This window comes from Heterodontus francisci, chromosome 28 (genome assembly GCF_036365525.1).
Source record: "Heterodontus francisci isolate sHetFra1 chromosome 28, sHetFra1.hap1, whole genome shotgun sequence".
NCBI classification, from domain to species: Eukaryota; Metazoa; Chordata; class Chondrichthyes; order Heterodontiformes; family Heterodontidae; genus Heterodontus; species Heterodontus francisci.
The window spans coordinates 21,357,599-21,372,449 of record NC_090398.1 but is presented as its reverse complement, the minus strand read 5'-3'; the positions used below and the strand labels follow the sequence as shown (position 1 = coordinate 21,372,449).

Below are 14,851 nucleotides of genomic sequence, written 5' to 3'. Positions count from 1 at the left end.
TATTATCCTTGGAAGGAGTATAGAGTAGATTTATCAGAATGATATCTGGATTCCAAGGTTACATTATGAGAAGAGTTTACACAAACTAGGCTTGTAACCCCTGTTTTTTGCAAAGTTAAGGGGTGATTTGATCAAAATTTTCAAGATATTAAGGGGAAGAGATGGGGTCAATAGAGAGAAACTATTTCAATGAAATATGGAGTCTAGGACTAGGAGACATAGTCAAAAAATTAGAACCAGTCCTTTCAGGAGTGAAATTACACAACACTTCTACACACAAAGGAACTCTCTTCCACAAACAACAAGTGATGCCATTTCAATTGTTGATTTTAAATCTGAGATTGATAACTTCTTGTTAACCAGGGGTATTAAAGGATGTGAGGGAAAGTGGGGTATATAGAATTAGATCACAAATCAGCCAGGATATCACTGAATGATGGAACAGGCTCGAGGGGCTAAATGACCTACTCCTGTTCCCTCGAAGGAATCAATAGGTATACATTTAAAGAACAGAAAGGAAAACAGCACATTTCTTCATCGGTTTTGCAGACTATTGAGAATGGAGATAAGATGCAGGGGGAGGCCGGAGTTGTGGGAAAACTCCTGGAGTCTGTGTTTCAGTTTTGATCTAGTGACCATTTAGAGATACAGGGGATTGTTTGGGGATCAGGAGCTGATAAGTTGAAGGTAAGTCATGTTTGACAAACTTGTCCCCTGTTTTTAAGAATTGACTTTACAGGTCAGTGGAATGTGATACATGTGGTGTTTCTCTGTTTTCAGAAGTTGTTTGGTAATGTGACTCACAGGAGGTTTCAGCTGTTTGGTATCAGAGGAAATGTAACATTCCGGATAGAATACCGATAATGTGTTTAGTTTTCTCCATTTGTGTTCACAGATCCGAACTCCACAATCACTGATTTCCTGACAAAGTGTGACGATTACCAGCTGTCCAAGTTGATGAAATTCTACCGGGACAGACTAGAACAGGCGATTGAAGAAGGGGTGGAGGGACTCAGTCTCATATTAATAGGCGAGGACCATTTCACTGGACAGGAGTATCAAGTAAGTGGGAGGGATACAGAATTTATTCTAACGTCACAGAACTGATAGAATATAGTAACATGGGAACAAAGGAAATGCTGGGTAAAAAATGACCAAGGCTGACTCACCTTCTAACATTTGGGCAATCACATACTGCACTGATAATGGAGTGGTTAATTGTTAACTGATCTCTATCAGCTAGTCTACAACAGACCCAGGTATGTGGAAAAGCCCAGAGGTAGAGAGCTTTGGGAACCAGAGGTCTAAAGTCACCTGTTCCTTTCAAGCGTGTTACACTCACCACGTTTGGGTCCAGTGACATAGTGATCATGTTACTGGATTGTTATACCAGAGATCTGGACCAATAATCCAGACACCTGAGCTCAAATCTCACTGTGGCAGTTTGTGAGTTTGAATTCATTAAATAATATTGGATATTTGTCAAAACCCAGCTGGTTCAGTAACATCCTTTAGGGAAGAAAACCTGCCATCCTTATCCAGTCTGGCCTACCTGTGACTCCAGACACAGTGGTGTGGTTGACTCTTAACTGCCCTTTGAAATGGCCTAGGGAGCCACTCAAACTGCTACAAAAAAGTATAATAGTAAAACCAGGTGGACCGACCAGAATCGTATTCAGTTACACAGCCAGTTGACCCTCCTAATTCCTCAGTAACATCTGGAGACTTGGAAAAAAATTGAAAGAACTTATCCCACAGTTTAGTTAAGCAACAGCCTGATCTAGGTATGATTGAGTCTAACCATTAATCAACATCCCAGACTCTCCATCACTATTCCTAGGTATGTCCTTTCCCACCAGACAGAACGATGGGAGATGCTGGTCCAGTGATATACAGTAAACAGGGTTGGCCACGAGAGACCTCAACATTGACTCTGGATCCCGTGAAATCTCATGACCTGAGGTCAGACATGGACGAGGAAACCACTTTCTGATTATTGTCCTCCCTCAGTTGATGAATCTGTATTCCTTCATGTCACGTGGAAGAAGCAAGGGCCCAGAATTTACTCTGGAGGGGGTGAGGGTGGGGAATCTTTAATGTCCGTCAAGAGTGGCACAGTAGAATCACTCCTGACCGAGCTGGCCAATCCTGAAGGACATATCTGGCAGACAGGGCATGCAGAGGATGGCGAAAGAACCAACACAAGGAAAAAAATCTACTTGTCCTGACCCATCTACCTGTCGCAGATGTATCTGTCCATGACTGTATTGGTCGGAGTGATCACCACACAGTCCCTGTGGAGACTAAGTCACGTTTGGGAACTGAAGACTCCTCGATCATGTTGTGTGCACTACCACCGTTGTAAATGTGATGATACAGAATAGATCTATCATCTAAAACTGAGCATCCATGAGGGAGCCACGAGCAGCAGCAGAATTATATTTCACTACATTCTGTGACCTCATGGCCTGTCGTATCCCTCACTTTACCATTACCATCAAGCCAGGGGACCAACTCTGGTTCAATGAGGAGAGTAGGAGAGCATGTCAGGAGCAGCACCAGGCAAACTGAAATTGAGGTGCCAACATAGTGAAGCTACATCACAGGACTACATGCTGAACAGCAGAAGTGGCATGCTGTAAACAGACAAGCGATCCCACAACCAATAAATCATAAAACTTTACAGTCCTGTCACACCCAGTCATATAGTGCAGGACAATTAAACAACTAACTGAAGAGGACGTTCCACAAACATCTGCATCGTCCATAATGGCGGAGCCCAGAGTGCAAAAAACAAAGCTGAAGCATTCGCAGCCATCTTCAGCCAAAAGTTTCAAGTAGATGATCCATCTCGGCCTCCTCCTGAGGTCCACACCATCACAGATGCCAATCTTCAGCCAGTTTGATTTACCCTATGTGATAAAAGGAATGGCTGAGTGCACTGGACACAGCAAAGTCTATGGGCCCCGACGATATCACATCTGCAGTGCTGAAGAAGTAACCACATCTCTAGGAAGCTGTTCCAACACTGGCAGCTGCCTGACAAATTGGAAGAATTGTCCAGGTATGTCCTGCTCCACAAAAAGCAGGACAAATCCAATCCAGTCGATTACTGCCCCACAGGGTACTCGCAATCATCAGCAAAGTGATAGAAGGTGTCAACAATGCTCTCAAGAGGCACTTACCAATATAATAAAAGCAAAATACTGCGGATGCTGGAAATCTGAAATAAAAACAAGAAATGCTGGAACCACTCAGCAGGTCTGGCAGCATCTGTGGAAAGAGAAGCCGAGTTAACATTTCGGGTCAGTGACCCTTCATTGGAACTTACCAATAATCTGCTCATTGATGCTCAGTTTGCATTCCACCGCAGTCACCCGGCTCCAGACCTCATTACGGCCTTGGTCCAACCTGGATAAAAGAACCAAATTCCAGAGGAAAGGAGAGAGTGTTGGCCCTTGACATAAAGACAACATTTGACCGAGTGTGGCAATAAGGAGCCCTAGCAAAACTGAAGTCAGTGGGAATCGGGGAAAACTCTCTACATCTATCACAAAGGAAGATGATCATGATTCTTGGAGGCCAATTATCTCAGTCCCAGGAGATCACTACAGGAGTTCCTCAGGGCAGTGTCCTCGGCACAAACATCTTCAGTTGCCTCAGCGATGACCTTCCCTCCATCATAATGTCAGAAATGTGGATGATGATTGCACAGTGTTCAGTTCCATTTGCAACTCCTCAGATAATGAAGCAGTCTGTGCCCACATAGAGAAAGACCTGGACAATATTTGGGCTTGGGCTGATAAATGGCAAGTAACATTCGTGCCATACAAGTACCAAGGTACAAATCAGGAGTGTAATGGAATACTCTCCACTTGTCTGGATGAGTTTGGCTCCAGCAACACTCAAGAAACTGGCACCATCCAGAACAAAACAGCTTGCTTGATTGGCACCCCATCCACCACTTTAAACATTCGCTCTCTTCACCATCGCACAGTGACAGCAGTATGCACCATCTACAAGATGCACTGCAGTAACTCATCAAAGCTCCTTCGACAGCAATTTCAAACCCATGACCTGCACCACCTAGAAGTATAAGGGAAGCAGGTGCACGGGAACACCACCACCTCCAAATTCCCCTCCAAGTCACACACCATCCTGACTTGGAAATATATTGTCATTCCTTCATTGTCACTGGGTCAGAATCCTGGAACTCTAACAGCAGTGTGGGTGTACCATCAACACATGGACTGCAGCGGTTCAGAAAGGCAGCTCACCGCCACCTTCTCATGGGTAATAAATGCTGGCCATGCCAGAGGCATCCACATCCCAGAAATGAATAAATAAAAACTGTCATATCTTAAATTACACTAATAGTGCATCTCAAAATGTTATTTTCTGAAATATATCTGTCTAATTCACATTTGAATGAATCAATACTAACTACAACTTCCCTAGGAAGTGTGTCCTACAGACTGACTTCACTCTGTAATATTGTTATGAGAGATTAGTTGTGAATTTACCCCCCTTGAAGCTCAGGCTGTGTCCTCTGTTTCTACTGTACTGGACAAAGTGAAACAGCAATCATATCACCTCTCAACATTCTCTTTTCCAGTGAGGACATTCCCAGATTACACAATAGTTCCTCAATTCCAACCACTCCCTTCTCTCAGTTATTCTACTTCCTCTTTTCAGTAGCAACATTATCGTTTTGTACTGAGGCAACCAGAATTATACACAGTCATCTAAGTGCAGTCACATGAATGATTTTCGGAAGTGACAGGATTATCTCATTCTTTCAGCTCAATCTTGCACTGTTAATACACCCCAACATGTAATTTGCTTCGACGCTGCCACTGAGAATTGTTGCAATGTTAGATCTTCAAATTGCAGATTGTTAAAGGATAGAAACTGGGAAATAGGAAAGAAAGGATAAAATGGCAAATACCATGAATCTGAAACAATGTTCTGAAGAGGTGAAAATATTAGTGGATCCTTCAGTATCTGTACAAAGAACAGGGTAGTGGTTCGAGTGTAACTGGAGTCTGGACTGAAAACAAAGGGAAAGAGTTTTAGTCGGATTGGAAAAAAGGAGAGAACAGAGACAATAGACAGGATTTGGAGGGAAGGCTTGGAGCAAGACATTTACAATTACCACGGACTTCAACATTTTTAACCACGGACCACTGGTGTCCGTGTGCAGACACATTGTCAACTCCTGCTGGCCACTGCCTGAGGCTAAGACAGACTGTCTGTGATTTCAGCATCCACCCTCAATCTGAACTCCATATCCGATATTCTCTCCATCACAATGATCCCCTACTTCTGTCTATGTAACACTGCCAGTCTCTATCCCTACTTCAGCCCATCTCCTGCTGAGCCCTCGTCTATGCCTCCAGACACGACTATTCCAATGTTCTCCTGCCCGGCCTCCCACCTTACACACTCTGTAATTTTCAGCTACTCAGAGTCTGCTGCCTGTACCCTGTCCCCTCCAGGTCCCATTTCTGATATCACATGTGTGCTCACATACCTAGAATGGCTTCCAACCCTCAGGCCTTCAGTTTAAAATTCCTATCCTTCTATTTATATAACTTGATGGTCCCGATGCGTCCTATCACTGTAACCTCCTTCAGTTCTGGTACCACTGGTATTTTCCATTGCTCTGACCCTGTCCTCTTGTGCAGCCCTTCCTTCACATCACCACTGGTGCTCAAGCTTTCAGTTATCCTGGGTCCCACGCACTGAAATTCACTCCTGAAACCGATCCCCGTCCCATTCCTTCTTAAAACTTAGCTTTTGTTACGTTTGGGTCACCTGTGCCAACTTATCCTGCTTTGTCTCAGGTCCGTTGTCTGATTCTGTCTCTGTGAAACATCTTAGGTTGTTTCTTGACATTAAAAGTCCTATATTCAATGTAATTTGTTGATAGAAGTCCTGACTATCCATTGCTGGATATGTTCTCCCGGTTACTGAGGTTTCATGCTGGCAGTGGGTGTACAAAACATTGAGTATCTGGCATTTCAGTTACTGAGGGGAATATATATGGAGTGATTGGATTTTCAGTGTTATAATTATTGGTCGATTCTCCTGACTGATAAATCAACAGGGGTTGTTTCGATTGGTTGGTGATAATTTCTCAGATGGTTTTCTCGCTGCTTCCCTCAGCTCAGAATCGTCCTTCCCTGTCACTTGAGTTCTGATTCACTGCTGTTTTATTTCTGAGTAAATCACAAAGTGTGACCGCAGGAAAGAAGTGTGAGAAACAAGTGGATCATATTGTCAATCAGTATCTGATGTCATGTTGGACACTGAAGGACAGAGAAAACTAATCCCATTAAAATACTGCAGATTCTCAGTGATTCCTCACTCTCCTAGAACAATACTTTAGATTAGAGATACAGCACTGAAACAGGCCCTTCGGCCCAACGAGTCTGTGCCGACCATCAACCACCCATTTATACTAATCCTACACTAACACCATATTCCTACCAAACATCCCCACCTGTCCCTATATTTCCCTACCACCTACCTATACTAGTGACAATTTATAATGGCCAATTTACCCACCAACCTGCAAGTCTTTTGGCTTGTGGGAGGAAACCGGAGCACCCGGAGAAAACCCACACAGACACAGGGAGAACTTGCAAACTCCACACAGGCAGTACCCAGAATCGAACCCGGGTCCCTGGAGCTGTGAGGCTGTAGTGCTAACCACTGCGCCACTGTGCCGCCCCTATTCTGATTTTGAATTTAGTTTCATCACATTTATTTGCCATTAATGTCTGAATCAAGATTTTTACAGAATATTCAGCCCATGTTCGGAATGGATCAGTACCCGGCCCAGTGACTGCTTTCTGTGCTCAAAACTGAGAATTCATATATTCATTATTATTCTTTACAGAAAGTCACTGAGCTCGTGGAGAAGGGAAACCGGGCGGACAGTTCCAAACTTGTCCTAAATCTGGTGATGGAGAAAGGCTCTCGGGTTCGAAGGCTGATGTGGAAATCCTTTGTGAAAATGTGCCACAGGTTACCAAAGTTGTACAAAATACTGAAAGAAATACAGGAACTCGGTACGGTAAAATCACACACTGAATTTAACTTCAGATTCAAACACTGCAGAATTTACTATAATATTACACAAATCTGATTTCATGAAAATTAATTGATTTTAACAGGTTGTGATTCATTTGATTATATGGACATCGCACGAGGTTTATCTGAAATACCCAGTCACCTGAAAGGTAAGTGATGACATGGAGATTTCAAACTGTTTATTTCACTTATGAGAATCAGAATGATTGACTGTAGTCATTTGTTTAAGAGATGGACAGAATATGGGAATTAGAAAATCAAAGGCTGGAGAAACAAGATTGAACATCGTTTGGATTTGTTGTCAATTCTCAAATATTCTGCAGAGATTCAAATTACAATTCATACGATTTCTGTCATATCCTGTAAATATGTGAACATTGTATTTCACTTAATCCAGCTGCTGATCATTATTATTTCTGAAATCTTACACACATCTGGCAGGTTCCTGATAAGCTGTGAATCTTAATACAAACCTCCTGTGTGCTGCACGGATGCTCTGGGTTCACAGTAAAGAGCAGTGCCTTGACCCAGATGTTAAGGGTTCCCTGCATCCCGAGCAATATGTCCCACCGAAATGATGAGCAGGAAGAGACCAGATGGTCCATCAAACCCACCCCATTCCACGAAGCCTCGAGCATTATGGCTAAACACTTCATCCCTCCCTCGCCCGTTATCCCCAAAGACACCACCCCCACAGTCAAGAAAAAACATGGAAACATCCAGAGCCAATATGGGAAAATGTGCTCTGTAATATTCATCTCTGACACCCACCTGCCCGCCCGCACCCCCACCGCCCCCAGACCCCAGTCCATTGAAATCAATGCAGGAGATCACATGGACCACATTTTACCTATAAAGACCTTCTACATGATGAGATGTCTGCCCCGGTCAGGAACCAGTCCAGCTCCCTCTTGAAGGTATACACAGGCTTAGCAGACAGTAGCACATTGCAGAGGTGCATCCTTCCTTAAATAAGGAGACCACTACTGTACACTGTACTCCAGATACAGTCTCACCAATGCCCTGTGTAACTGAAGAATAACCTCCCTACTTTAGCATTCAATTCTCCTCGTAATAAACAATAACATTCTATGGACTTTCGAATTACTTGCTGTATCTGTATACTAACCTTTTCCAGTTCATGCAGTAGGACACTCAGATCCCTCTGCATCTCAGAGCTCTGAAATCTCTCACCATTTAGATAATATGCTTCTTTTTTATTCTTCCTGGAAAAAAGGACAATTTCAAATTTTCTCACATTATACTCCATTTGCTGGATCTTTGTCCACTCAGGTAACCTATTTATATCCCTTTGTAGCCTCCTTCTGTCCTCTTCACAACTTGATTTCCTCCCTATCTTTGCATCATCAGCAAATTTAGCAACCATACCTTTAGTCCCTTCATCCAAGTCATTTATATAAATTATAAAAAGTTTTGGCTTCAGCACTGATCCCTGTGGCACACCACTGGTTACATCTTTCCAATCAGAAAATGACCCATTTATCCCTACTCTCTGTTTCCTGTTAGCAAGCCAATCTTCTATCCATGCCAATATGTTACCACCTACACCATGAGCTTTTATTTTCTGCAATAACCTTTGATGTGGCACCTTAACAAATGCCATCTGGAAATCTAAGTGCAATGTATCCAGTGCACCGGAACCCCTTTACCCATAGCACATGTTACTCCCTCAAAGAACTCCAATAAATTGGTTAAACATAGAACATAGAACATTACAGCGCAGTACAGGCCCTTCGGCCCTCGATGTTGCGCCGACCTGTGAAACCATCTGACCTACACTATTCCATTTTCATCCATATGTCTATCCAATGACCACTTAAATGCCCTTAAAGTTGGCGAGTCTACTACTGTTGCAGGCAGGGCGTTCCACGCCCCTACTACTCTCTGAGTAAAGAAAGTCCTCTGACATCTGTCCTATATCTATCACCCCTCAACTTAAAGCTATGTCCCATCGTGTTTGCCATCACCATCCGAGGAAAAAGACTCTCACTATCCACCCTATCTAACCCTCTGATTATCTTATATGTCTCTATTAAGTCACCTCTCCTCCTCCTTCTCTCTAACGAAAACAACCTCAAGGCCCTCAGCCTTTCCTCATAAGACCTTCCCTCCATACCAGGCAACATCCTAGTAAATCTCCTCTGCACCCTTTCCAAAGCTTCCACATCCTTCCTATAATGCGGTGACCAGAACTGCATGCAATACTCAAGGTGCGGCCGCACCAGAGTTTTGTACAGCTGCAGCATGACCTCGTGGCTCCGAAACTCGATCCCCCTACTAATAAAAGCTAACACACCATATGCCTTCTTAACAGCTCTATTAACCTGGGTGGCAACTTTCAGGGATTTATGTCCCTGGACACCAAGATCTCTCTGCTCATCTACACTACCAAGAATCTTCCCATTAGCCCAGTACTCTGCATTCCTGTTACTTCTGCCAAAGTGAATCACCTCACACTTTTCCGCATTAAACTCCATTTGCCATCTCTCAGCCCAGCTCTGCAGCCTATCTATGTCCATCTGTAACCTACAACATCCTTCGGCACTATCCACAACTCCACCGACCTTCGTGTCATCCGCAAATTTACTAACCCACCCTTCTACACCCTCATCCAGGTCATTTATAAAAATGACAAACAGCAGTGGCCCCAAAACAGATCCTTGCAGTACACCACTAGTAACTAAACTCCAGGATGAACATTTGCCATCAACCACCACCCTCTGTCTTCTTTCAGCGAGCCAATTTCTGATCCAAAGCACTAAATCACCTTCAATCCCATACTTCCGTATTTTCTGCAATAGCCTACCGTAGGGAACCTTCTCAAACGCCTTACTGAAATCCATATACACCACATCCACGGCTTTACCCTCATCCACCTGTTTGGTCACCTTCTCGAAAATTCAATAAGGTTTGTGAGGCACGGCCTACCCTTCACAAAACCGTGCTGACTATCGCTAATGAAGTTATTCTTTTCAAGATGATTATAAATCCTATCTCTTATAACCTTTTCCAACATTTTACCCACAACCTAAGTAAGGCTCACAGGTCTATAATTACCAGGGCTGTCTCTACTCCCCTTCTTGAACAAGGGGACAACATTTGCTATCTTCCAGTCTTCCGGCACTATTCCTGTCGACAATGACGACATAAAGATCAAGGACAAAGGCTCTGCAATCTCCTCCCTGGCTTCCCAGAGAATCCTAGGATAAATCCCATCTTGCCCAGGGGACTTATCTATTTTCACACTTTCCAAAATTGCTAACACTTCCTCCTTGTGAACCTCAATACCATCTAGCCCAGTAGCCTGAATCTCAGTATTCTCCTCGACAACATTTTCTTTCTCTACTGTAAATACTGACGAAAAATATTCATTTAACGCTTCCCCTATCTCCTCTGATTCCACACACAGCTTCCCACTACTATCCTTGATTGGCCCTAATCTAACTCTAGTCATTCTTTTATTCCTGATATACCTATTGAAAGCCTTAGGGTTTTCCTTGATCCTATCCGCCAATGACTTCTCGTGTCCTCTCCTCGCTCTTCTTAGCTCTCCCTTTAGATCCTTCCTGGCTAGCTTGTAACTCTCAAGCACCCTAACTGAGCCTTCACGTCTCATCCCAACATCAGCCTTCTTCTTCTCTTGACAAGCGCTTCAACTTCTTTAGTAAACCACGGCTCCCTCGCTCGACAACTTCCTCCCTGCCTGACAGGTACATACTTATCAAGGACACACAGTCGCTGCTCCTTGAATAAGCTCCACATTTCGATTGTGCCCATCCCCTGCAGTTTCCTTCCCCATCCTACGCATCCTAAATCTTGCCTAATCGCGTCATAATTTCCTTTCCCCCAGCTATAATTCTTGCCCTGCGGTATAAACCTGTCCCTGCCCATCGCTAAGGTAAACCTAACCGAACTGTGATCACTATCACCAAAGTGCTCACCTACATCTAAATCTAACACCTGGCCGGGTTCATTACCCAGTACCAAATCCAATGTGGCATCGCCCCTGGTTGGCCTGTCTACATACTGTGTCAGAAAACCCACCTGCACACACTGGACAAAAACTGACCAATCTAAAGTACTCGAACTATAGTATTTCCAGTCAATATTTGGAAAGTTAAAGTCCCCCACAACAACTACCCTGTTACTCTCGCCCCTGTCGAGAATCATCTTCGCTATCCTTTCCTCTACATCTCTGGAACTATTCGGAGGTCTATAGAAAACTCCCAACAGGGTGACCTCTCCTCTCCTGTTTCTAACCTCGGCCCATACTACCTCAGTAGACGAGTCCTCAAATGCCCTTTCTGCCGCCATAATACTCTCCTTGATTAACAATGCCACACCCCCCCCCCCCCCCTCTTTTACCATCCCCTCTGTTCTTACTGAAACATCTAAATCCCGGAACTTGCAACATCCATTCCTGTCCCTGCTCTACCCATGTCTCTGAAATGGCCACAACATCGAGATCCCAGGTACCAACCCATGCTGCAAGCTCACCCACCTTATTCCGGATGCTCCTGGCATTGAAGTAGATACACTTTAAACCAAGTTCTTGCTTGCCAGTGCCCTCTTGCGTCCTTGTAACCTTATCCCTGACCTCACTACTCTCAACATCCTGTACACTGGAACTACAATTTATGTTCCCATACCCCTGCTGAATTAGTTTAAACCCCCCCGAAGAGCACTAGCAAATCTCCCCCCCAGGATATTGGTACCCCTCGGGTTCAGATGATTTCCTTTTTACAAAACCATATTGACTCTGCCTGATTACCTTGAATTTTTCTAAATGCCCTGCTATCATGTCTTTAATAATAGCTTCTAACATTTTCCCTATGAAAGATGTTAAGCTGTCTGGCCTGTAGTATCCTGTTTTCTGTCCCCCTCCCATTTTGAATAAAGGAGTTACATTGGCTATTTTCCAATCTAATGGAGCCTTCCCTGAATCTTGGGAATTTTGGAGAATCAAAACATCTCATCAACTATCTCACTAGCCACTTCTTGTAAGATCCTGGGAAGAAGTCCATCAGGACCCGGGAACCTGTCAGCCCGCAGCTCCAACAATTTACTCCGTTGTGTTTACTGGTCCTCTCAATCTGATGAACTAGAATAATCTATCAATGGAGACTCTATCCAGCCATTTGGTTATTTAATAGACCTCTATTAGGTTGCCTGTAAGTCTACGCTGCTCCAAAATAAATAGACGAAAGTCCTTGAGCTTGTCTGAGTAGCTCAGTTTCCCTTAGCTGTCCTGTGGGATTTTTCCAATGACACGATATCATCCACTGTGCAGGGGGACCAAAATTTGGCACGGTATCCAGATGTGGTCTGACCAGTGATGTGGACAGTGTCAAAGTGGTGTCTTGTCTTTTATACTGAGTAGTTATTTGAATGCAACCCAATACTTTAGTAGTTTTAGCTATGATTTCTTTACATTGGTCATGAACCTTCAGTGATCTGTGAAAAATAACACCAAGATTTTTTTTTCTCTCTCACATTCCTTCATTATTGCTCCCTGTAAATGATATCCGTGTTCTTTGTTGGCCCAGCCAATGTGTGTGGCAATACATTTAATGAAATGAAATGCCATTGGCCAAGTGTGGTCCACTTCCCTAGCATATCAAAAATGTCTTTGGATTTGATTGCCCTCCTCGACCGTCTTAACCGTTGCACAGATATTGTCATCTGCAAACCTACTTCCCATACTCCCAACACCACTGTCCAGGTCATTAATACAGACTGTGAAAAATAGCAGGTCTAGGACCGGTCACTTGCAACATGTCTTCAAGCTGAATCACATCCATTAATTACAACATTTTGGCTGCAGGATTGAAGACAATTCCTAATCCAGAGTTTCAAATTTCTACTACTGATACATCAAGATTCCATCTTCTGAAGTAACCTAGTGTGAGGAACCTTATCAAAGACTTTCTCAAAGTCCAAGTCGACAATGTGCACTATATTTCCCTCATCCACTATCCTAGTGACTTCCTCAAAAAAATCTCCACCAAATTTGTTGGCACAAGCTGTTTTTTTCAGAAGCTCTGCTATGAATTTCTATTGGTCCCTTCCTTACCCCGTGAATATAAAGGACATCTCTTCTTATCTCTTCTAGCTGAAAGGCCAGTAGTTTCCTGCCGCTGATTTGTCTCTTCTGAAACAGTAGGGGAAGAGGTGGAGAAATGTGAAACATTGAAACGATATAATTTCACAGCACAGAATGAGACGTTAGAAAGTATTTGATCGAATCTGAGGATATATGTAGATGTTCACACAATAGAACAGTAATCCATGGAGGAATGTGAGGAAACGACCATGGTCAGAGTGACTGGGAAGTTAGTTATTGGCTAATTTCCTTATGACAGTGAAAGAGAGAATCTCATTCTACTCAAAGAATAACCTTTAACTCTGGAGTTATTTCTGAACCCAATGTAATGACAAACAAAAACATTGTTTTATTTCCCAAACCTGCATTATAGGAAACCAGGACCAAAATTAAACAATGCAGTATACTGTTTATTCTTTCCTCTGTGAAAACAGACACAAAGCAATTGTTTAGTTTCTTCGCCATTTTCCTATTCTCCATTATAAATTCTTTGTCTCTCCCTGTAAGGGACCCACCCACACTTGTCCTTGCTAATCTTTTCCTTTGCATATACCTAAAGATACTTTTACAGTCCGCCTTTATGTTTCTCGCTAGCGTGCATTCATATTCTGTTTCTCCTTTATCAGTTTCTTGGTCATCCTTTGCTGGATTCTAAATTGCTCCCAATCCTTGGGCTTATTGCTTTTTCTGGCACATAAAGTGCCTCATAAGGCACTTCCTTTGATCTAATGGAGTCTTTATCTTCTTTTGTTAGCCACAATTAATAGATCTTTCCTGTTGGATTTTTGTGTCCTCAAGGAATGTATATTTGTTGTAGACCCATGTAATACTTCTTTAAATACTAGCCATTGCCTGTCTGCTGTCAAATCTTTGTGTATTTGCCCAATCTACCATAACCAACTTGCCGCTCATACTTTCATAGTTTTCTGTTGTTCAGATTTAAGACCCTAGCTACAGAATGAGCTATATTACTTTCAATGTTAATGTAAATCATATCATATTATGGTCACTATTTCCCAAAGGTTTCTGGAAAGTAAGGTTATTAATTAGCCCTTTCACATTCAATACTACTGAATCTAAAATAGCCCGATCCTAGTTGGTTCTACAACATAATGCACCAGGAAACTACCTTGTACACACTCCAGTAATTCATCCTCCACAGCATTAGTGCGGATTAGGTTTACCCAGTATATATGTTAATTGAAGGAGCATATTATTACTGTATTACCCATATTACATGCATCTCTAATTTTCTGATTTATATCATGCCCATCATTACCACTACTGTTTGGTGTGCTATAAATAACTCCCACCAATGTTTGCTGCCCCTGGCTGTTTCTTAGATCCACCAAAATTGATTCAACTTGATCCTTCGATCTAAGATCTTCTCTCACTCATGTTCTGAACTTGTCCCTTCTTAAGAGCACGACCCCATCTCCTTTTCCTTTTTGCCTATTCTTCCTAAATCACAGATATCCTTGAATATTCACTTCCCAGTCTTGGTCACCCTGTAACCACATCTCTGTAATGGTCATTAAATCATACCAGTTACCTGTTTGTGACTTCAAATCATTTACCTTGTTGCAAATGCTGCGTACATTCTGATAGAGTGCCCTTAACTTTCTCTTT

General features: G+C 42.9%; 1 protein-coding gene across 4 annotated transcripts in view; it reads left to right on the top strand.

Annotated features, from left to right (window-relative positions):
* LOC137345302 (NACHT, LRR and PYD domains-containing protein 3-like) overlaps positions 1–14,851 on the top strand; it is an 82,261-nt gene that overhangs the window by 29,720 nt on the left and 37,690 nt on the right. For all 4 annotated transcript variants that reach the window (XM_068008803.1, XM_068008801.1, XM_068008802.1 and 1 more), the window contains 3 exons: positions 896–1,062; positions 6,905–7,076; positions 7,182–7,247. In XM_068008803.1, the coding sequence (XP_067864904.1) occupies positions 896–1,062; positions 6,905–7,076; positions 7,182–7,247 (405 nt within the window). The remainder of the gene's footprint in view (positions 1–895; positions 1,063–6,904; positions 7,077–7,181; positions 7,248–14,851) is intronic.